General features: G+C 34.3%; 2 protein-coding genes across 2 annotated transcripts; both read right to left on the bottom strand.

Annotated features, from left to right (window-relative positions):
• Positions 1–1,288: 1,288 nt before the first annotated feature.
• On the bottom strand, positions 1,289–5,857 carry LOC130746580 (3-epi-6-deoxocathasterone 23-monooxygenase CYP90D1). Its single transcript, XM_057599258.1, has 8 exons — positions 5,458–5,857; positions 4,931–5,255; positions 4,359–4,508; positions 4,021–4,266; positions 3,332–3,421; positions 3,061–3,246; positions 2,852–2,973; positions 1,289–1,741 (listed from the first exon to the last, which is right to left on the bottom strand). The coding sequence occupies exons 1-8, from the start codon at positions 5,667–5,669 to the stop codon at positions 1,651–1,653; spliced, it is 1,422 nt and encodes a 473-aa protein (XP_057455241.1). The 5' UTR covers positions 5,670–5,857; the 3' UTR covers positions 1,289–1,650.
• Positions 5,858–8,066: 2,209 nt separating this feature from the next.
• LOC130746578 (uncharacterized) lies at positions 8,067–13,026 on the bottom strand. The gene is made up of 3 exons (XM_057599257.1): positions 12,867–13,026; positions 12,617–12,778; positions 8,067–8,623 (listed from the first exon to the last, which is right to left on the bottom strand). Exons 1-3 carry the CDS (start codon positions 12,922–12,924, stop codon positions 8,322–8,324), a joined length of 522 nt encoding a protein of 173 aa, XP_057455240.1. The 5' UTR covers positions 12,925–13,026; the 3' UTR covers positions 8,067–8,321.
• Between the last annotated feature and the right edge of the window lie 11,875 nt (positions 13,027–24,901).

Here is a 24,901-nt window from a genome sequence, read left to right as displayed (position 1 = left end):
ATTACATGCAACATCATGATAGAAATAGAAAGGACAAAGGATTAAGCAACATAATGCTAAAATTGGAGTCTACAAATTGATGAACAACAACCCAATGCAAGAATGCATGACCCGACACAACCAAAGCCCTACACCCTACCAAAATCGTAAGAACAAGGGTGACACTAAGAAATAGAAACCAAGGCAGAAATAGAAACCATGTTCAGCTACAAAAGAGATAGGCAGAGCAGAGATACACACTAACCTCGCCTTCGTCGCCGTCGATTTCAGTCGCCTTCCTCGCCGTCGTCGCCGCCGCCTTCAGTTCGTCGCCTGGGTTAGAAAGCTAGGTTTCGAGTGGGAGAGATTGAAGGGTGGGTTGAGAGAGGGATGAATAATTAGGGGTGAATTTCAATTACTGTATTAGGTTTTAAGGTTAATTAGTTTTATGATTATTTAGTTTAGTTAGGGTTAAATCAGAGGGCTTAATTACAATTTAAAAAAAATTAATTTTTATTTATTTAAACGTCATGTCATTTCATTAAATGACGTGACATGACCACATGCACGGCTGTCAGAGCTAGATCGGCGGCAAGGACGATTACCGTACAAACAATTGAGTTTGAGGATGGCGCTAGGAAGATTTTCCGGCGAGGGACGAAAACTAGATCTCACTCAAAGTTCAGGGACGGAGAACATATTTAACCCTATATTCAATTTAGAGGGAGTGGGGTGGGGGTGGGGGGACAGAACATGATTATTCTGCCAAACAAAGTCCTTTAGTGAAAGTTAGGATTAAGTTATAAAAAGTAGGATAAGACCATAGTTAATCGAGTTCCATCCTCAAAGGTAAGATTAATTTGAGCATTTATAACGAAATTTATATTACTTATCATCAACTAATTAGGTCAACTAATAAATTTATAATCTGTAAGTAGGTGCAATTTTCTAGAAGAAGAGGAGATAGGTTTAAAGTACAATTTGTACAAGAACTAATTGGATTTCGTGGACGATCAAGAATCTTAGACCAAAATGATCACAGTGCCTTTTTTGGTGTAGCTGCTGAAAAGCAGAGGAATTCACTTTACTTTCTTTCTCTCTTCAATCATCCCTGTCTAAAGTATAAATAATATGCAATTTTGAGATGGGCTTTCAGCAACTTGTTATATGAATATCATTAATTTAAGGGACCCTTAAACTCAAACCATTATTGTCCATGCCCAATTATTCATCTTTAACAACACTTCCCTACCTCCTCTCCCAAAAAAGGAGAAAGAGGAAAAACAAGAAAAAAGTGGAGAACAGAAAAGAAAAAAGAAGGAGAAACTCTGATTCAAAACAGGATGAAAGTGCTATGCATTACAATCATCTTTTGTTCCTTGCATACTAGGTAAATGAGAAAGAAGAATTGGTGAAAAGTAAATGCATAATTCATGGGTCCCTCAAAAGAAGAATCTTTCTATTATCTTTATGTGCAAAGACTAATATGCAAGGGAACAGAAAAGCTCATGATTTATGAAGCTCCTCCACACGTGTGTCCACCACATTAGCCAATCTTTCTGGCCCCCCCCCCATTTTTCCTCTTGTTTTGCATTTGTGATTTAATATATACTGGTTGGTTGTAATGTATCAGTATGTAGAACTGGCATCATACTTTCTGGCCAAGGCAACTCAAGTTTCCACTCTCCTTACCATGATAGGCATCCTCCTTTTCATTCTTACTGTGGGAAAGTTCACTATTGTATCTTTTTCAGCACACCATCTGCATGTGAAACACAAAATTTTAAGATGCCTTAGTGTCATTGCATAGCATTAACAATGTTTTTTTCCAAGTTTGAAACAAGCTAAGCAGAGTATAGCATGTTTGAATCACTTGCTGTTTTCTTATAATCAATTCTGACATTTAAAAGCTACTCACAAAAACTTCTCCCTAGAATTGATTTTGAATAGTTCAAAGGTGTTGGAAAAGAAAAGCATAAAAGTGCACTATTGAATTGCATATTATGCAGACCTAGCAGAACCTCAATTCTTATGGTGCTTGACTTACTGATATAATCTAAGGCTTTGTCCACCGAACTTGATTTGACCAACATCACTCCTTATTCTTGGATCTTCTATTTTTAAGACTATATCATCATAGAGGCATGTGCACTAGGAATTCAAAATCAATAATCCTAATGAATAATATAATGATAGTGCATTGAAATTTTTCTCTTCAAACATGGAAATAAGTAAACAATGCCAAGAAACTTTAGTCAAATGTACTTTTCTAATGAATTAACATTCTTTGTGTCTATGTTGGTCCAGTCTTGTATCTCTCCCTTTCCTCCCCTTTTACTAGTGGCTTCTTGGAGATTGAGCCACCTTCATCACTAACTAGAAGACAAACACTTAGATTTGGGGAACTTCACTAATCATCACTCAACTCTCTCTTTTTTAATATTCCACTAAAGCAAGTTTGAAATTGCAGGATGATATTGATTAAAGTCATCTAGCTTGACATGTCATGACTCATGTCATGTGTATTAACACTTAAAAGACATTCAAGAAACATCATAGCTTTCCTCAGTTAGACTGGTTATAAATTTTCATGTCTGCTGCTATGATTTTGCCTTTGCTCCTATGTCTTAAGGTAAGGGCATATTAAATTAATAACAAAGGGGATGCCCTAAATTTGGACACAATAAAATTTAGAAGTCATGTTTGGATACACGGTGGAAAACCACGGTGAACCAAAATCACGTCAACAGAAGCAACTTCCCTTAGCTTTTGTGGCTATCCACCGTGATTTTTACTTCACCATGGTTTCCACTGTGTATCCAAACAGGCACTCACTGTTTTCAGTAATTAGAACCAAGGATAGAATGATTACCTGAATTGAGTTACAAAGTGGTGTAGGAAGATGGAAGATTCAAGCCTGGCCAAGTCAAGGCCAGGACACAGCCTTTGTCCCCCTCCAAAAGGAGTGAAATAGCAACTGCTAATGTCTTTATTCTGAAAATTTCCCCAATGCATCTGTTAGAATATAATATAAAACCTTAAGATATTAAATCACAACTGAGAGTACAGAATTTCTCTTACTTGCCACCTCCATGGATTGAATTGATATGGAAGCTCATAGTTTTTCTCATCTAGATGAACCGATCTCAAATTTGCAAAGACACACCATCCTTGTGGTATAAAATACCCTTTTATTTCAACATCTTTTATGGCCTTTCTCATAACACCAATTATTATATTTCCCATTCTCAAAGTTTCTGTGATAACCTGTATGAGTTGAAAATAAAATAAGTTACTTAAAAATTATGCACTACTTCTATTTGTCTTTGATGAGGAGCCATGTTTGTCTTACTGTTTGAGTAAATGGCAATGATATGTAATCACTCCAACATAAGGGCTCCCCAAGCTGATCTTTAAGTTTCTTAAGCTTCATATTTTCCTCCTGATAATCATTAAAAAAAGTCATTTGCCTAAAGCTAATCAGGAAATTAGTTCCAAGACTTTCTCAATCCCACTTGTTGCAATCTCATATGTTACACCCCACAACCACTGAGATTATTCAAAAGCTTTGGTAAATGGAAGGACTAGCATACTTTTCTACCACTAAAGCATTCAATTATTTACCTTTCCTTGAGTATAATCTTCCCTTTTTGAGGGTTCCTAGTCATAAAGCTAGCATAGAAAGGACATAACCTGCTTAGCCAATTTTGTCTCAGGAAAAATACCAAACTTGGTAAAATAGAGGAAAAGAAGTATAGTGGTAAGTTACAAAATATGATTTTATACAATAAAATAAAAAAATGTAATTCTAGCTACTAGGCCATTAGGACCTGTGTATAACCACTAGTTAACCAATACAATATGAGACAGCTTTAAGGCTACTGATTTGTGGTGAAGTGAATTTAATTTTATTTGCTTGAGAAGATACATATAATCATTGATTCTGAAGTTCTTGGGAGAAGCTTCTGTGAATAGCTTCTAAGTTTTAGAATGTATTTTGATGAAATATAAGCTGATCCAAACATGCTAATACTAACATACCGTCAATCTTTGCAAAGCAGCAGGACATTCAGATAAGTACTTTATAGCTAGAGTTATGAGAACAGGCACTGAGTCCTCCCCTGGAATCATCATATCAATAATATTATCTGCTATTAAATCATCTGTCAATTTCTCATTTGCATCATTAAGAAGCACATCCACTACATCTTTTGGAGCTTTGGAGATGCCACTCTTTCTTCTAGCTTGGATAGTTCTCTGCACTAATTTCACCATTTTCTTTTTTGCCTGCTACCAAAAATAAAATCATTACTGTCAGGACAAGCATAAATGCATAATATGTAAGTTAAAAGAAAGCAACCTCTATTAAATAAACTTGCCTGTAAAGATTGATATAATTTAGTTCCTGGTAGGTTTATGGGTAAAGACATGAAACCAGAGATAAATTCCTGAAAATGTTTCCTTAGAAGCTCCATTTCTTCACCTGGTTCCAAACTAATCAATGCCTTCAGCAGTACATCAAAGGCAATCTGGGGACAAAAAAAAGTAATTGTTGGTATTGGTATCTTGGAAAAGAGTAAATTATACAATTGGCAATCTCTTTTTCAAGGCAACATGATCCTTGTAAAATGAATATAAACCCCACAAAGATAACTAGGACTTTTACTTTATAGTTTATATCATCTCAAAACATAAGTAGGAAAATATGAAGCAGACTAAGAACTCATTTGGATACAGACTTATTGAAGCTAATATACTAGAAAAAGCACGAGGTGCCCGTTTGGATGTAAACCAAAGAGTATTTGTTGGAGCTTGTTTAGTGTATTTTCTAGTAGATAATCTCCAATAAGCCCGTACTCCAAACTGAGTTCAAAGATAGGCATAAACTCACACATAAACACACTCACACACCCATGAAGAAACAGAAAGAAGATAAGTAAACAGAGGTAACCTTTTTTGCTTCATCTTGTACGTAAACAGGATTGTCCTCTCTCCAATTCGCCATTGATTCTTGGAGATATTTCTCCATATCTCTGGTAATCTGAGCCTTAAGCTGCTGAGACTTGAAGAAAGCTCCTATGAGTCCATGTATTCTCCTATGCAGGCTACCATTGATGACCAAAATAGAGGACTCCCCCATCAGCTTCATGAGAGACCTGGGATATGCAGGGACAAAAGCCTTTGAATCACTCTGCAGTATGAACTTATTCACATCTGCATCAGTGGAAACAATTGTACGGCTCCCAAATATGTGTGACTTGAACACCTTGCCATACCTGCAAAGTTGCAAAGCACACAAATCCATGTCAAAAGCCATTTCAATTTATAAATTCATCAACTCTATCCACAAAACATAGAGAAAAGTCCTAGCTAGTATGAACTTAGAGCCCATTCGGATTATTGAATCTTATCTACCGGAAAATGCACTAAATAAGTTTCAATAAGTGTTCTTTGGTTTACATCCAAACGGGTACTTACATGTTGCGTCTCTTGTCCATGAAGCTCTCAGGGCGATCAGTATAAGCACAAGAAACAAACTCGATGGTTTCGCCGATGAAAGGCCATCCAAGAGTGCCTAAGGGAAGCTGATTTCTGTGTTTTGTTCTGAGCTTAAGTCTAAGCCTGTTCCTGTAGAGGATCAAAGTGCACACACAAATTGCTGTAACAAGCACAATCCAAATATTGTCCATTCTTAATTCTTTTCCCTCACATGCAGATACTCTATAATACTACTGCCCAGCTTTGGCTTAAATAGGCGTCATCATAACAACATTTTTCTTTATAAAAGATTTCAATGTGCATGTGTGTGTACGCGTGCAAGAGGGAGAAAGGAAAGAGGTTTTGTGAAGACTATGATAAGCTACAACTTTTTGCAATAATTCTAGTTTTTAAGCACCTTGATAACTTCATCTTTCATGCACCCTTTTATTTTTTATATTTTTATGCGCTACTGTTACATCATATCATATATCATATTTCTTGTTTCTCTTTTCTCTTTTTAGGTGTTTACATCTCATGGCTTCTCTCTCATTATTACTAATTATTGAGCCATTTTAACCAATCACTTTTTCATTTAGGAATCTTAGCCATTGGAAACAAACATGACGCCTATATCTTGCATGAGAGAGGTGGCACACAACTTGACTGAACAAGATACATCTTAGTCCAACAACCATTTTCCAATTTTTGCATTAGGAAGAATTATATTCAATTATTTTATCATGAAGCCATAGAGAATTTTAGTGCTATATTGCTATCGTGTGTGAATGTCGGTAGTATATTCCAAATTCCAAGAAAATCTACACTAATAAAAAATCGTTCTACAATTGATTATAAAGACAAAATCTATTTTAGGAACAAGTTTATTTCAAGTTTTTTCCAAGAAAAGATAAGTTGATGCAAAGATGCTCCGATAATATATGATTCGTAATCTTAAAAAAAGTTGTCAGTGAAGTAAATTGTGAGAATAAGATCTTGAGATCGTGAAGTGTTAATGGATGCCTGTGATCTGGTTTTGCTTAGTTTATGATTTTGTTAATTTCATGGTATGTAATGAAAGAATAAATAGAGAAGTCCCCACAGAAGAGCATGATTAATGTGGTTGTGAGGGAATGATTGTTGCAGTTAGCAAATTGGATTTTGGCGTGTCCCCTCCTTCCTTTTTCCTTTTCCTTTGGCAGTAGCAGTTGGGTGCCATCGTGCCTTCATGTGAAACTCAATAACTCTAACCACATTGACCCATCATCATCATCCCCCCGCCACAAAAACTCCCCTCTCTCTTCAATACAATCTGCTCCAATGTCTCACGTTATCATCATTTCCATCATTTCTCATATTATATCCTTATCATAGAGGCCACATCTACCTTTCTTTCTATTTAAATTATAATTATAAAGTTAATGATCAAAACCAATAAAACATGACCAAAACTTCAAGACTCGTACGTGAGCATCATCTCTTATATTGTCTTCATCTCACGAAATCTTAAACAATGTGAAATTTCAGATTCACACTTAAATTCACAACACCTCTTCTTTTAAGTATAAGAATTCATGTGCTTACCAGCTTTAATTAAGCTTGTATAAAACTCTCTTTGACTGCAGTCAACAATTCTGTTTTTATTTTTTATTACTTAGTTTAATATCAATATCACAGTGACAGATTTCAAGATTATATGCTGTAGACTCAATTCACCAGCTCAGTTTTTGTGAATAGTTGAAGCATCTCGCATAGATTTAGGAATCCAATATAACATAACATCCATACTTAAATATCATTATAGCAACAAAGACTACTTGGCACTGTTCATCTCTTTCTTTCTCTATGTTCTGAAGTTTTCTATCTAATTACTAAACAATATCGGCAAGAACACGTCTTTAATTGTATATTCTCTTGAAGTTTGAGGAACTTGGAAAAATAGTGACATGTAGTTGAGATAATAACCTATAATATATCTTAGCGGTTGGCTTGGTGATGGAGGCTTTGCATGCATGTTGTGGGAACCCTGACACTCTGCACAGTGCCATGTCCACATCCTTTTGGGGAATTGTGCATAATCTCTCCCAAGCATCAACATGGTCAATAAGCTATTAATCCCCCAAGAAAAAAACAACATGGAGAACATGCTTGGCTTGGAAGTTGGAAATAATAAATGAGATTATAGAGAGACAAGTGACTGATGAAAAAGCTCCAATGTGTATCCATGAAATTATGTAGACTGGCTCAACCATAAGAATACTATTCAGAAAATTGACCCTCCAAGTAAAAGCTGCTGTAATGCAAGACAAAAACTTCATACCTGTCTGTTTGTGAAGTGTAGATCAGAGGAGATTCTAAAACAATGTTGTCTTTCAACCTGGTTAATAACTGTCTCATATGCGAAGATTCTTGCAGGACATTTGTTACCAAAGGAACTTCTAGTAAATACTCAGATGCAAACAAAGTTCAGAGGTATGAGAATTTGATTCCAACCCCAATCTTGAGGCTTGAAATTACCAAATCTACTCACCAACCTCTGCACTTGCCATGTGCTGATGGCTCTAACTCAACTATGGCTTTATTCCCAAAACAAATAAATCTATTGAAAATGGAAAAAAACTAGACATAAACATTGGTATAAGCATCAAGTGTAATCAACCATAGCCCAAATTTTGCAAAGGATAAACTAGGACATTAGGGGACTCAACTCCCAAATTTCAACAAATGTACAATCTAAAATCCATCAACTAATATAGTAAACGGAAAAAAGAGAAGCATTGAAGGAATCAATAAAAGTGCATTTGAATTTAAAAACTTTTTTTTTGTTTTTCTCTCTTTGAACAAAGATAAGAGCAACATAATCATCAGATACTTGGGATAGATTTGGACCGAATTAAATTTTTAAGCAGAGCTTTCTCTTCATCAATTTTCCGTTTCTCCTCTGCATCTTTTGGTTTGACCTTCCTCTTCTCTTCCAATATCCACTTGAAGAGTTCACGTTGTTGGTCCACTGGAATTGGTTCTCTTTCGATCACAGGACTTGCAATAGGTGCTGGAGACACACGTGTCTCGGCAACATGAGCCACAGTCTCTTTAACTGGAACTGGACTAGCATCTTGTTCCTCCTCCCCTATATCTTTCTTCTTAGTCCTCACAAACAAATAAGCTACAGAGTTCAGACAATCATCAGTCCAATATCTAGCAACAATTTCAAGATAGGCTTTAACAACAGAAATTCACTAAATTGTACATGCGCTGGGATCAGAAAAATGATGAGTAAGATCCAATAGTTAAAAACCTGACATGCTAGCAGAGCAGAGTAGTTCATTCAAAATATATTTATTACTTACAAGTATTGAATATGCTTGACAATAATTTTTCAATATATTACATTTATGTGAATGCTTAATTGAAAGGCCAACTTTAGCTAAATTGTATTTAGAGAATAAACTGGTTGCAGGATCCATCAACATACTTTGCCTACTCAATTTAACAATAATGCAAGGAATGATCTAAAATTGGTGACTCATATTTATTGCTTACATTGCATTGCAACTTTACAAGGAAGCAATCAAGAATTCAGAATATAAAGTGTAGAAGAATACGCCAAACGTGATTACTAAGAAAAGAATGCTGCTAAACATGATAGCTAAATATATAAAACTAACTGCAAATTCCATATGATCACAACAGAAGTTCAGCTGCACATAATTATGAAGCAAATACTAGGACATGGCTAGCTTGTATGTATTAAAATAATACCACCAATGTGTTTTTTTATGCTTTTGATCTTCAGGCCTTTTCTCCTCTATCTTATTTATTCAATATAAGAGAAATTATTTGCACATGATTTCTCTCTGAGCTAAGATTAGAAACAGATAAACTAACACAAGCGAATCTGTGGCAATTACTGTAAGGTTACTTAAATACATCCATTTGATGAAAAGTATGCAACTTAGTTTTTCATATTAATAACTTTCGGCGAAATTTAAAAGGTTTAACTATTGATCTTTTGCAAATCTGTCTGTAGGATCATGATGTCCAGATAAATTATGAAATTATAATGATTATAGCAAGGTGCAGTCCAATATACAGTCCCAACTCCTAAATATGATTAAGGTATGAACTTTGATTATTTGTCAAACCTTGATTCAATGAAATGATATATTACATAAGTATTCAGTAATTGTCAATACCATAAAACCTTCAGTTCCAAACGCAACCTAAAAGTTACATGGTAACATTGATAGGAAACTAGAAATCTGATCTTAGAAATGGTGCTACTAACAACCTCAACTATGTAAATTAAGAAAATAACAATCAAATATGCATTTTTGGCTTTGCAACACAGGCGTAAGATAGCCTCTATCTTGGCAGCTCGTGTTTCAAGTTTAGCATTTCATAAAAAAAACATCCTTAGATATAAGTTCAAACTTTCTAACCATGTGAATTTTTTTTCAGTTGTCCTTCATAGTAAGGTCTAGCGTTGTCAAATGGCAACCATGGCAGTTATAGCTCATACTATACCATACAAGTCTCATGACACGGCGAGTTTTGGATTATAGCCATTGCGGTCTAGGTCTCCAAGGCAGAAATAGCGGAAATAAACAAATATGGGTCATGGCTAACCTGGCCCATTTTGATGGGTAAAACCTATTTGAAAGATTGAAAACCTAAAATCCCATCTCGTTCTTATTCGACTTTGCCATTGGTCTTGCTCACTCTCGGCGGTGCGACATCCAGCTCCAGCATCAGGTTTCGGCGACCCAACCCTGGTTGCCTAGTGGACTATTATTTTCCCTTCTCACTCTCAGCCACTTGTTCTCTATTTCCCCCCTCTCATTGACTCATTCTGCATTCGCGTTTTTTCTTATCATTTCCCACCCCCCCCCCCCACACAAAAAAAAATATCCTTTTATGTTACTTAACAGACACTGCCCCTTTTTTTTAAACATTCCACTTCCCTCTGAGTTCGCTAAGTTTGGTTCACATTGACCACTGTTATTCCACGATTCCTGCCACTTACTCATATTATTTCCCTCTGCTATGGAAATACTAGACCACATTAACGACCTCCTCAAATGCATCCTACACAGCAACCACCTCCAAGATCTAATGTCTCTCATCAATCTCCACAGCAGTCAGCTCAAGTTTATCATCTTTTACTACTCCTGATATGAATACAATGCAGGCTTGGTTCCCTGATTCAGGAGCAACATATCATGTCACTAATGATGTTAATAATCGCACAGATGCAATGCAAGCTCCTACTTCTGATCAATCTCAAATTTTCATGGGAAATGGACAAGGTCTGTCTATCCACTCTGGTAGGCCCTAAAGAATTTACTGTTAGTATCTTTTATTGCTAAAAAATTAGTGTCAGTCAATTTGCATAAGATAATAATGTTTCCTTTGAAATTCATCGTATTTCTTGTCTTGTTAAATGTCGGTAAACTTCTAAAGTTCTTCTTCGAGGCACTCTTGGCTTGGATGGTCTCTACAAGTTGGCAATTTACTGCATCCTGATGTTTCTTATCGTGCCAGAAATACTATAATTCCATCTGGAAATTCAATTTCTAGTTGCACAAATTTACTGCTACTAGTACTTCTTTGCTTTCTCTTCAGGTGTAAAAAAGCTATTGGTTGCAAAATGGGTGTTCAGAATAAAGGAGAATTTAGATGGGACAATTAACAAGATTAAAGCCAGATTAGAGGCTAAGGGGTTTTATCAACAGAAAGGATTTAATTTTTCTGAAACTTGTTCACCTGTTATCAAGCCTACAGCTGTCATGTCAGAACAGTGTTAACTATTGTTGTTTCTAAACAGTGGCCTTTACTTCAAATTGATGTAAATCATGCCTTCTTGAATGGAATTCTTGAGGAGGAAGTATATATGCAGTAGCTACATGGTTTTGAAGTATATATTCTTGAGGAAGAAGTATATATGCAGCAGCTCCAATTTTCTTACACTAATCATCAAGTGTATTGTGATAATCTTAACACCGTTCCCATTACTCATAATTCAGTTTTGCATGCTCCCACAAAACATATGGAGCTATATATTTTCTTTGTTCGAGAGAAGATCCTAGAAAAGAAGCTCCATGTAATTCATATTCCTTCGGCTGAACAGATTACCGACATTCTCACAACGCCACTATCTCCATTTTCAGACTCTAAGGGCCAAACTCAGTATTGTTGACAAGTTTCTAATCCAGCCTCCCTAAGTTTGAGGGGGAGTATTGGGATATACATGTTATAATATAAACCTGTCATGTACAGCATTAAAACCTATAGCAGGCTGTAACTTATTCTGTTATAGTTAGTTATAACACAAGTGACAGAGCTTGAGTATATAACAAGCTATGTATGTGAACAAAAAGTGAATCAGTGAATCATATTCAGTTTTCTTAGATTTATAAAGGTTATTCTCTCTCTCTCTCTCTGCCCCCCCCCCCCCTTCTCTAACAAACCGCCATCGGCCTTTGACAATGCTTTTGATTTTGAAATTATGATCTCTCTCACTCAGTCACTTCCTAGTCCCTACTTCATCCTCATAAGTGGATGTTGTGCAGCAGAAACTGAAGATCATTAAACCCATCCTCCCCAATAAACAATACTGCAAAACTTACAATCTCACTCACACACCTCCCTCATGAAACAATATGCAAATGCAGCATCATGTCATCCTGCCCACCTCAACTGATATCAGCCCATCAATTTTCAGGGAGCATTTTATGTACAAACTACAAGAGAATCACAATAAAACACTGGAAGGCCAAACCAAACACCACCAAACTTCTAATGCTAGTGTCAATTCAGCCTCCCCCATTTATCAACAAATGAATCAAACATTCCAAGAAAGCCATCCCACTAACTTTCAAATCCAAAAAAAAAAAAAAACATTTTCCTCTTATCCTATGACCAATAACAAGTAAACAACTAAAATAGTAAAAAGGAAACTTTGATTCCTACCCAACATCAACAATCTAGTATGGCAACAAATAGTAATGCAAACAAAAAGTATCAACACAGTGCTTCCCTCCCTCATCAAGGGATTATCACCAATCCAAACCCATTTCACAAATACCCACATCATCAACCCGAAACAAAACACCAAAAAGAATAAATCTTTACTGCTAGGGTGAAGAGAGATCATCACCTCCGACACCAAGATTCACCGCCAAGAGCATAGGCCAAAGATACTTATAGCGCCGAGCAAACGATTCCTTGGGCGGCGGAGGAGGCGGCGGAGCAGTCGTCTGAGTCCCCATCCCCGGCGGCGAAGAGAATTTATGTTGCCCTTTAGATTGCTTCAGTTGGGCTGTCAACAAAGATGCAAACTTTGAAGTGATTTTCCAACAAAAATTGTTAAGAAAGGAACAAGAAGATGCAGAGAGAGATGGTGAAACCTTTTCTGGGCTTGTGATTGTACAGTTTTGGAGCACCTTGATCACCACCTTCACTCATTCTTGGCTTTACCTTGTCCCAACCTTCACAGAAATCACAGTTTTTTGTACTCTTTCTCAGCTTCCATGCAATACAAGTAACTTGTTTCTTTCTTCTTTTTTAATTAAAGTATCTAATCTAACAACCTAAAATGGTTGATAGAATATTTTTTTAGATTAATTTTTTAAATTCTAATTTTAATAGTAATAAACAATCATTTTTTTAGTACATAGGAAAATTAAAAAACAAGCAAAAACTACACCCCAGAGCATCCTGAAAGATTAACCAGATAACCTAATTAGGAGGATCCTCAAGGACGGTAAACGCGCACTGAGCGGAAGCACACATTTCAGTAAGGCAATCTGCAGACCATTAGCTTCCCGAAAAATATATCTAAGTTGAATCTCTCAATATTGGTCCAACAAGTGTCGAACATCTGCAAAATCACTAGTTTGCATATAGAGCAAAAAGAGTGGTATCTATCTATTCCAGTAGGCAGTTTTCTGTTTTTAAGTTGTTTGTTTTCAATTCTTATCTATAAAAATACATTTATTATGCTATATGGCATTGTTATGTGTTTTTTACTTCAGTCACATCATTCATAAATTTGAATTCTCTAAAGTGAGAGTCGAGTAAAATAAGTCATCACAATCATCAACGATGATTACCTATTTTGAAAAGTCAATTCACTTATTAAGACAATCAGTAAAATTTATAATTATTTCTATGTGTGGGGAACTTAATTTTACATAATCTCTTAGGAATGTTATAAGGTAATTTATGTTCTCGTGCAACACGTGCGTCATATTCTAGTTGAAATTTAACTCTACATATATTATTATTTGGATAATTGTTGAGGCGCAAGTTGTCTGAATTTCAACTTATATGAAATCTCATCTCCTCTCCTTTGAATTGCTCATATGACTATTAGAATCATGAGTATTAACATGTAGGTTCGAGATTCAAGTACTAGTGTTACCCCTTAGTTATTGTTCTTGATAAATTGTCGTATTTGCCCATTTCTTAAAATAAGTTTTTATGAGAATTCAAAAGACTTTGCAAAGGAATTTGACATCTTCCTTACTTCATCATGTCCATAAATATTCTAATCTTTGCGTTGATCATTTAGCCAAGTCTATCGCTCAACAAGCAACTAAGATTGTGGATAAATATATGGTTTTGGAGAATATAAAAGGGAGAATTTATGACTGAGATTGTTGAATTAATCTATTTCAACTTCTCGGGGGCTGGTCAAGTAGTTTTTTCCATTTATAATAGTTAAAATTTGAACCATCAATCACTTACTTAAGAGATAAAGTACCAAATCACTGCAACAATCTACTTAATTTTAAACAATTCCAACTAATATAGGAATATGGGTTTTTGAATAAATGGGCCTGAAAATTATACAAAACTAGGCAGTTTGCAAAACGGTTAAGAGTAGAGGAAACGATTTTTTTTTTTTTGAAGCTGAGGAAACGAATTTCATTAGAACAGAAAATGAGGTTTATCAAATATGGAAATGGACCTGTAAAAAATTTGCAACTTTAAAGTTTAAACCACCAAATATTACGTGCTATAGTAGGTTACTATTTTTTTCTTGAATAGATAATTGGGCTTTTCTTTGCTGTCCCAATTCACTTTTTTGTTGGGTCATTTGAGCTGATACCAACCTTGCCATATACAGTGGATTGAGCTAAACTTACTTCGGCCTGTTGATTTATGAATCCATTTAGAAAAAAACAAAAGAAAGTATTCTCTATTCACGTTTGGACCCAAAAAATGACACATTATCATATAATATTATAATTATTTTAAAAATGTAAAAAATAGGGAATTAGCAACAAATCTTATTCTAAGAGGGACACTATCAAAAGAAGATAATGCAACGATACTTTGGCTCTTTGTAATGTTTTGTAAACATTTATATGTAAAGGTTCCTCTTCTTCGGCCCAGGTACATGGATTCCCTCCACCCAAAATAAAAAATCCTAAGATATTTATAATATTCATTTGGAATAAAGAAAATCAGTCATGTAAGGGGACATTGGGACGAAGGTGAGCAATGTAGTCCATTAATGTGAATATTAAGCATTTTTTGAAAAACAAAAAGAAGTAATAAGCATTTTTTTCTTCACCAAAGTATTACGAGATTAAGCTCTCGTCTCATAGTCAGATGCTAAGTGGTAGTGAGTTGATTAATGAGTTTTTTTTCCTTTCACAAGTGTTGGGATTAGAACTCTCTACCACTTACTTAAGTGACGACGTGTTAAACCACTACGTCAACTCACTTTGCTATAATGTATCTAACAATTAAGAAGAGTTGACTAAATGACACATGAGGGTTACTGAACCTCACTTCAATAGACCAATATAATTATTTATGAATAAATTAATAAATAAAATATGAACGATTGCTTACAAAAAAAAAAACTTATCTTGTGATTAATTCATCTAAGACCATTAGTTATTTAACTCAAACATTCACATAAATCATTCACAGAACCCCAATTAATTAACATATCACTCGCCCTCCCTACCAAAGTACTGTAAAGTAAGATGTACTTAGTCACTTGGCCGGGACACAACACAGCTAGTAAGTAATAAATTGTCTCATTCGACGTGACATGCGTAACGGATTGGATTTGTTAAATTTTATCCACAAAGTTGTTTAAGGAGGATGTGTGATTATGGAGATAGCAACCTCATGGATAAGGCAAAGCCAATTGGACAATGACTCAAAAAAAGGCCTTGAATGCTATCTATCTCCTCAAAGATGGCTGGCTACTGCTCATAATTTGGATCAGGTATGGGAGGAGGAAACCCAACTTGCCAAAACTTTCTGGATATGTTACAACACAGAGCATTCTTGCTGAATATATATGTGAGAAGTCCCTTTAGACAAAATAATAATAAAAAGAAAGAAAAAAAAGTTCCATTCCAATTGTATAGTAGGTAGTTAATCTGTCTTTTTCCTGTTATTGATAGAATTTTTGGATAACACTCTGCCACAGCTTTGAGTGTGTATCACGCATTTAGGCACCTAAGAATCTATTCCTGATTAATGATATGCCTAAACAACAAACCCATTAATCCACTTCCTATCTCAAATTGATAGCATGTTTTTCTTCTGACAAAATCAATTCTGAGTTCTGACCCTCTTAAGTTGATTACAATTTTGAATTTTCTTTTGGAAATTTGATTTTGATTTTAGAATATATATGTTGTTCCAAAATTAGAGCTAAATAATATTTTCCATCTTTTGTGGTGGTGAGGGGTCTTGGAAGGATATTTGATGGTAAAGTGCATGTTTGATCATCAGTTTGAACTCCGTTGGCACACGTTATGAAAGAAAATGAATGTGGTTTTCACGCCTTCCAATAACAAACGTCAAAAGAGGTTATGGATTCCGTTGAAATGAAAGTAATTTTACTTTCATACTAACTTAAAAATATATTTCAACGTTGAAGCCAGAATGAGAGCACTAGAAAGAAGCTCTCAAGGTCATAACAATGAGGAATAATACTTTTGTGAATGAACGATCAAGTCCATATTCATATATAGACATGGGCACATGACAAAAGTCATACTTGAGGCGTTGAGCTTTAGTGAAGTCTTTATGTAATATGACTTTTGAGATAATAGTTGTATGTAGGCAACCTCACAGTTGTATTATAATTTGCCGGTTTAAGTTTGCTCGACTGTCTATTGGACAAGACGAGACTTGCCCTTGGTCGTCTTGGCTGGCCACATGGTGTTCACTTATGGAACCTTCGGGCTGCTTCAGACGATATTGAGCCTAGTAGCCTTTTGGGCTTACCTGCAAATTAAACATAGTCAATTGTAGTAAGATTTCTAAAACCTACACGAAGTAGCAACACTCTACTGCTCAAATCAAATATTTACATTAATTTAGAATCAGGTCTGCTAATTTACCTCAATTTCAACAAATTAGCAGCAGTTTACTGCTCAAATATTTTGTCTACCTGCATATTTTTGTCCTGCATCACCAAGTAGAATAAGCAGCCATTCTGGAACATATTGATTAACTATAGCTGCTAGTGTTATGGATAAATGCTGAAGTGTTGCCTTGTGTAGAAGTAGTGATAAGAGTAAGCACTTCTCCAAATACAGATAAGATTGAGCGTGTTTGATCTCATCTACTAGACTACTACCCCAATCTAATAGATCATTTGGTGGGGACATTTCTTTAAAATCTGTAATCAGCTTAATAAAAGCACCTATCCATTTTGTGCAAAGAAATTGAAAGAAGCCAAAACTATACATAGTACCTCCTACAAAATGCACACTCTCCTTCCCTTTTCATAAAAAATGGTAAGTGCTTGCAGCAACTTGGAATTGGAAGGTGGACCAAGAACCTAAAAAGTAACATGGTGAGGCCCTCTTTAATTTCTTCCCACCATAAGAAGCATAAAATCTGTTGTGGTAGACAGAGAAGCTCATTACTCAAACTCAGTTTAACGCAATGTTGTCCAAATTTTTGGGTTAATTAAATGGACACATGGTCCTTGGTGGCAATGTCTTGTGATGAGTTGAATGTGAAATGACATTTAACAACAAAAGTATGCACAACGCGCGTTTAGACTTTAGAACATGGGATTGGTCCCATCATAATTTGCTAACACAAGAATAAACAAGCCACCTAGAAACAGAGTCATCTATAAGCAAATAATAATTTGGGTTAGCAGGTTCAAAGCTTAGAGAAAAAACTTATTTCAGGGGCAATGGTGGTTGAACCAAAAGTGTGTGGATCTAACCACTCATAGATATTTTGGGTCTCAAACAAACATAACCAAAAGGGGACATGTGGACTCTAGTCTTCCAGATCTTTTGGTAATTAGCTAAGAAATGATGCCAAGTCATTCATTTTTTATCAACATATATATATTTAGCGCCAGGTTTTAACCTCTGCCAATATTTACCGCCGTGATAAATACCATTAAAGTGTATGTCCAAAGTATCTCAATTAACAGGGATTGCAGACATACCATTGCTCATGTTCACTAACTATATATGAAGAAAGAGGTATAGGTATTATGGAGAATTAACTTCCAATTATGTAAGTTAGGAAAAGAACATTGTTAATTACTGCATGTCTTTTCTTTCACAAGTTAATGATAAATGAGTTAGGTACAGTTTAATGACCTCAGAACTCATATTAGCACCATGATTAAAAAAATGCTAAAGGACATAAAAGTATAAGTATAGGGTAATGACTAATGACAAGTGCATTTTAATGACATAAATCATCGATAAATATATGATTACAAGAATATGGATGCAATTGTGTATTTGCTTGAAAAAAGGGGGGGAATCAAATCGGTGACTGGTGAGACATCACATTATGTGATATGGACCCTTCCCTTGATGCTCATAACCAAAAGTCTACGACGGTGTGCTACACCAAGAGTAAAAGTGTAAAACTCTATGTTCTGTTTGGAACGAAGTTCAATCTAAATTTCAACTCTTTACAACCATTATAAACAACTTTACCAGTTTAATCTACTACATTTCCAAAACCTAAATAGTTTTGGCATTAAGTCATTAACTAAACTTAATTATCACAACCGCTCCCAATTTTTTAAAGAAAACCAAAGAAAGAAAAGAAGGGGTGTTCTGTTTGTTTTTTTTGGAAGTGAATCAAATGATTGATGACAATTTCAAAGCTCTATCCTATTTCAAAATATATGGAAAGTTCTTTTATATATATACACACTCAAATGAATATTATAATATTTTAAGGATATAAACCACAGATCCAGAAATTCTAACGTGAGAGAGGATAATTTATTTTTCAGAAATTTAGGTGAGATTATGATACCTCACTCAAAAGTAGAGGAAGCTTCGGGGCTCATAACTCATTTACACTAAACTTATATTTACTTCACCACAATGAGACCGGTGAGAGTTCAAACCTAAAAATTCATGTCTCTATCATGCTTCACTCAACCAACCTTTTAAGGTTGTGGGGGCAACATATATACATAAATATAGTCTCTCCGTTCCAGAAAGTTTGTAGTTTTAGGTATGATTTCAATATCCCAAATAGTTTGTTGTTTAAGTATGTCAATGCATTTTTCCTCATTTTCCACTTATACCATTATTTAATATATCTTCTCTCACTTATCACATTTGATATTAACCAGCCACAACTCTTCTCTATTAATTACATTCTTCTCTATCTAAGTATAATTTAATAGTTACACATCATACTAGTAAAATTAAATAAGGACAATCTAGTCAAATTATACTATCAATAATTGATTTATTACTCTTTGTGCCACAACCTTAAAGTACTATAAACTTTCTGAAACGAGTATAATTTTGAATCATATACTATATTTTTAGAGGGGAAATAAGAGCAATTAATACACATGATATACTATATAATAATATAGTAAGAAGAGTTGTTCTCATGTAACTCTTTTTCTATTAATAAAGTCTTTTTGTTGTCAAAAGAAAAATATATAGGAAGGGCAACTCCCGCACATCTTCTTAAGTAGATTTGTCTCGGGATATAAGAAATATATTGTAACTTTTATATAGGTTGATAAAATTATTTTACAGATTTAGATAATAATATGATAAATTTCTCAAACATGCATGGTTGACTGACAATGTAAAAATCATTAACACTACCTTATGTATACATTACGGTCATACAACATAAACCTGAATGACTCAAAATTCAAAGAATACCAACTTTAGTGGTGGCTAACGCCAGTGTTGGATTTTTTTAAATAACATATTTATGGATGTTTAAAACCATCACAAATTTCATATATATACTCTCGTAAAAAAAATTGCTGCTGATTCAAACCATCACAATCACATTTTACCCCACCCCCACAAAAAAAATTGGGTGTTGCGGCTAGTATATATGAAGGTAATGTATGGGAGTTCATGATAAATTATCTTTTTCCTATACATTATTGCCATATATGAAAGAAACAAAAGTGTATGCATGCACATATATATTTTAATTAAAGAAACGAGAGTGGAAGAAAAAGACATTAACAAAGAGGAGAGCCCTGTTGACCCTCTCCTTAAACAATTGTCATCTATTCATCTAATATGAATTGGCATCAATTTAGTATTAGGATGTACGACACCATGAGTCTTCCATGGTTCTATATAATAAGGTCATCAATTACAATTCGTTCACTAGCTATATTTGATTGCCGTGTAGAACTCAATCTCCTATATACTCCCTCCGTTCCTAAATATAAGACCTATTTCAAAAAATTGCGTTTATTAAGAAAGCACTTAAGGTGACTAATTAGAGTATTGGTTTTCTAAAAATGCATACATTCTTCCCTATTTACCTTTTGTCATTTTCTCTCACCAATAATCATTGCATTTATACCAAAAGTCATAGTTAGTTAGATTAGTAGTAATAAATGGTAGGTGATAACTTTGGAATTGAAAACATATAATTAATGTGAAGGGTAAATATGGAAGAGTACAAAACCTTTTGCTAGATTATTGTAAGAGGTCTTATATTTAAGAACATGAAAATTTTGAAACTAGGTCTTATAATTAGGAACGGAGAGAGTATATATTTGGGCAATAAATCTCTATGATTAATACTTATCTTTCTGATGTTCCAAAAAATACTTAGCTCATTTGAGATTTTTAAAACCCTCTAATTAACATAATTTAATTTAGTTCATGCCTTAATTTAATAGTCTCTATCAAACCCTACTATTATTGCAAAACAAGACGTAACGCCCGATGGATTTTTCATTTTTCTTTCGCAACAGTACTGTCCTATGAAAAAGTATAGCAGAAAATAATAAACGTTTTAAAATGGAGGAATGATTGATGCAATTAACTGTTCCCTTAATTGGTAAAACAACCCAATTAAACCCATGAGTTTAGGCATTGTGTTAATTAGATCCAGCGGGGGTTAAATATAGTCCAATTCAATCTAAACTCAATTAATTTGAACATGGATAGGAGAGTTGCTATTGGTTCTTCTTTATCATTTGTCCCACGCATGCTCTTTTATGCCCAGACATTAAAGGGAACACTACAGACCATGCATGTTGTGTTGGATAAAATCGTTAAATATAATATTTATAAATGCCCTACCAAATCCGATGACCGGTGATGGTGACTGAAGGAGAGCCGGGGAGCTGAGGATAAGGTACAGGGCCACAATTACTCAATTAGTATATGTATGTGTGGCAAACTCATCCTTTTAAGCTAGTTTCAGTTTCTAAATTTTCAGCTATAAGCCATCCATTTTCACCTTTCATCTCAAAAGTTTGGTTTGGTCTCTCATAAGCTTCATTCCGTTCTGTACGCTCCTTAGATCATAAAAGTTACAACCACGGCGATCGGTGATCCGTAGATATATCTATCGACTATCGGAATTCAACAACTTAATTTTCAACATTTTCATTTTTGTGGTGATTTATAAGGGCATTTGCATCGGTCTTTAAGATTGAGTTGTTTAGTGACATTTTCTCTTTTCTCAAATTTCTCTCACCATTGTATAAATGAGTTGCTCAGCTCCTCACTTTGACAAACAATTAAATTTGTCGCCAATTCTCATAAAATGGTTTCTTTTGGAAAATAATATTATTTCAATGCATGATAAGGGTGTGGGGTTGATTGTTGAGTCCATTCAAGAAACTTTTTAGAGTTGTTGGGTTGAAGTAAAAAGTTAGTATAGTTGATTAAAGTGGTGCAGATGACATGATATTATAGATAATAGTAAAGAAGAATATAAAATTAGAAGTAGCAACTCTACTAAATTGTTTGATTGATGATGCTCTACAACTTGCAAACGTTTAAAAAAAAAACCCACCACAAACTTGTGTGCATCAACTTGCCATGACGACACATCAATGATGGCACACCAATGACGGCGCAACAATAGTGAAGCAGAGCAATGACGATGCAACAACGATGGAGGAGAGTAGGGCTAAGAGCAAAAAAAGTGATACGCGGAGAACAAAGCGTGAAGAAATAAACGAATTAGGGTAATTCACGCACTTATTTAAAGTGTCATTGGGCAGCTACCCTATTCCTTTTGGTGTAGTATTAAGAGATTAATTTTTCAAAGTTAATTAATGAATGACTCATTTTTTTATATGATTCATCATTTTTTTTTGAATGGATGATTCATCATATTAATATAAGATAAATAATGGACTATATGCAGCCTCTATTAAATGAATTACTTGTTCTAATAGCATATCATATTATATAAGAGAAAGATTCGGAAAACAAATGAAAGGTAGAGGGGTGATATCATAGTCCAATCCTACATAATTTTTTATTTTGGTACTTTATTTCCCCCATTCGATCATCTTTCAAACTTTCTCTTATATTTGTACAAGAATTTACAAATTTTGAGACAGGACAAATATTCTTAGTTTTTTTTTTTGGAAAAGTAAGTATTTTAATTTAAAGACCGTAGAAGTCTTTTCCTTTTAGCATTGTTTACCAAAAAAGACCGTAGAAGTTAGTTAGCACTTAGCAGATAGCTACTCGACAGATGAGTGTGGTAGATAAGGGCACGGCCGTAAGTACATACAATCAGGATAAAAGATAATGGGCCCAATGGGAGGCCATAAGCTGCATCTTTGATAATTATATTCAATTTTAATTTTAATAGAAATAACAAATAAAATATTTTTTAATTTGGTGGAAATTAATTAGATGTTTGTGTAAACAAATTTTATAATACAACTATATGACCCTTTAATCCTTAAAATTTTGCTACAAGAGGCTAGTGATAATTTGGCAGGAGATATATAATTTCTTAGAAAATTACCTAGATGAGAAAGACCCCATGTATCAAATTCCTGTTTTTATAGATAAGTACTGTTGCTAACAAAATTGGATTGTCATCAATTTAAAGTATAACGTGCGTATCATATGCCCATTACTGTCTTACCGCCGGCAATGGACATGGTACCAGATTTGTTAATTTAATCAATTAAACTTTCAAATGGAGTTTCTGTGTATCTGTGATATATTTGAGATGCATGAGAGCTCAGTTAGCTGGCTCTGGTCATGATAAAATATGATGTGGGAGCTAGGCTAATTAAGTAAGGGTCCACATTTGTTTAGAAGTGAACTGATGAATTAATCACATCTAATCTGATTGACTTGATTACCTCTACACTTGAGTGTTATTATTGCTTTGGCAGTAATTAATTAAGGTTGGGGAACTTAATTAAGTTAGTATATCTGAAACTTGAATATAAAAACTTAAGAATAACACTGTTACAACGAAAGGGATGGACAAACAAAAGAATAAATTAAGATTTTAGTGGAAGACAGAGCATCTAATTAATCAAAAAACCTTTATTTTATTTCCAAGTTGCTTTGACTTTTGATCCATATATATGCGTACGGTCCCAGATCGAGATCCTCGGTAATTTGGGAGAGTGCTTATATACGTAAATTGATTTTCTTTTAATTGACAAGAAAAACTAGTTATTTATTTATCAATGCTTCTCTGTCGTAATTTGAAATTAGCTAGTGACTAGTGAGCAAAACATGAGGAACATGCAAAAGTTGACGTTGATCAATTAAATTTCGTGTAAATTGACTAAATTGATGCAGACTGACAGACTAGTCGAGTTGCATGCTTGCGTATAAGAGGTGGACTCAAGATCTGTACGGGGAAAAAAAATTTATTTAAATTTTGATACATGTAATTAAAATGGTTTAGGTTTTAAATTTTGATAAAAAAATTAACAACTTCACTTTATGTATTGAGAATCTTACATTTACTAGAGATATGATTAAACTAACTCTTGCTAATATATGAGAATTCGATCCTCAATATATGATAAGTTAGAGTTAGAGTGTTAGACAACTCCAATGTTTTTAACAAATTTGTGTTCAATTAATGACCAAAGGATGAGACGCCATGGCAGCTGTGAAGTGAGAAAAGCTACTTTTAACTTTAAAGACACACGTGAAAGAGATAAATGCCGTTTATTATTAGACTTTTACTACGTGAGAAGTTGCCTTCACTAGGTTGCAAGAAAGCGACCTTATTCACGAGCACTTATATGGGACAACTCCTTTATTGAATCTCTGAGATTTCATCATTTTCAATTAATTAAGGACATGACAATGATTACTGCTCTTTAGTTTGCTTTATCAATGTCGAAAATTCATCTCTTGCCCATTAGGCAGTATAAAATATTAATTAAATGCATAGAGCTTCCTTAAAGAATAAGTTTACTAACCATTCGCGAGTTTAGAGAAAGAATTTAGAACGATGTTCTCCATATAATGATGCTGATCTGGGTGCTTTTCTTACTATTAAAGGTCTTCTTTTTATGTAGTTTGTATAGGTTTTTTAAGCAGTATATTTTAAGCTTGTTAACATATCAGCTTATGCTTTTTTCCTCTTGTAACAAAAAAAATATCAGCTTAGGCTGAGTTTTAAATTAAAAGCACCTCCAATTAAAGGGCAAAGCTATCAAATTAGTTAGGTACATATAAAAGCCATCATGAGTAATTGGGCACAACAAGTTCCTTGTAAGATATGTGTCCTTAGATCTCATCACTTTAATGAGTTGTTTATACGCGCCTTTTGTAGCTAGGTATTCTTTAATAATACAATTCCATCTTTAATCCTATATATAATAATGTTCGACAATCTCATTATTGATTTCCTTCTATGCTCTGTATTGATCAAATACTCCCACATCATCCGGATGTTTCATGTTGATCTGCTAGGGAAGTTTCCCACACATTTAAAATATTTCAATCATTGCAAAGAATCAAGTTTTTTGGAGTTAATCTGGCTAGCTAGCTAGCTTTGCATTCCTTCAAAAGCAAATTTTATCCGTATTCATTGGCAACAACTAACATCATAGATATTCTGAGCATTCTGGTCTCCCAATTTTTCTTATATATAAAATTGACATTCTGAATAAACTTTTTATGGTAATTAAGGTATAAAATCAATAGTATTTTTTTAAAAATTATGAGTATATATT

This window comes from Lotus japonicus, chromosome 3 (assembly GCF_012489685.1).
Source record: "Lotus japonicus ecotype B-129 chromosome 3, LjGifu_v1.2".
NCBI lineage: Eukaryota > Viridiplantae > Streptophyta > Magnoliopsida > Fabales > Fabaceae > Lotus > Lotus japonicus.
The sequence above is the reverse complement of the archived record's forward strand: the minus strand, read 5'-3'. Positions and strand labels throughout refer to the sequence as shown.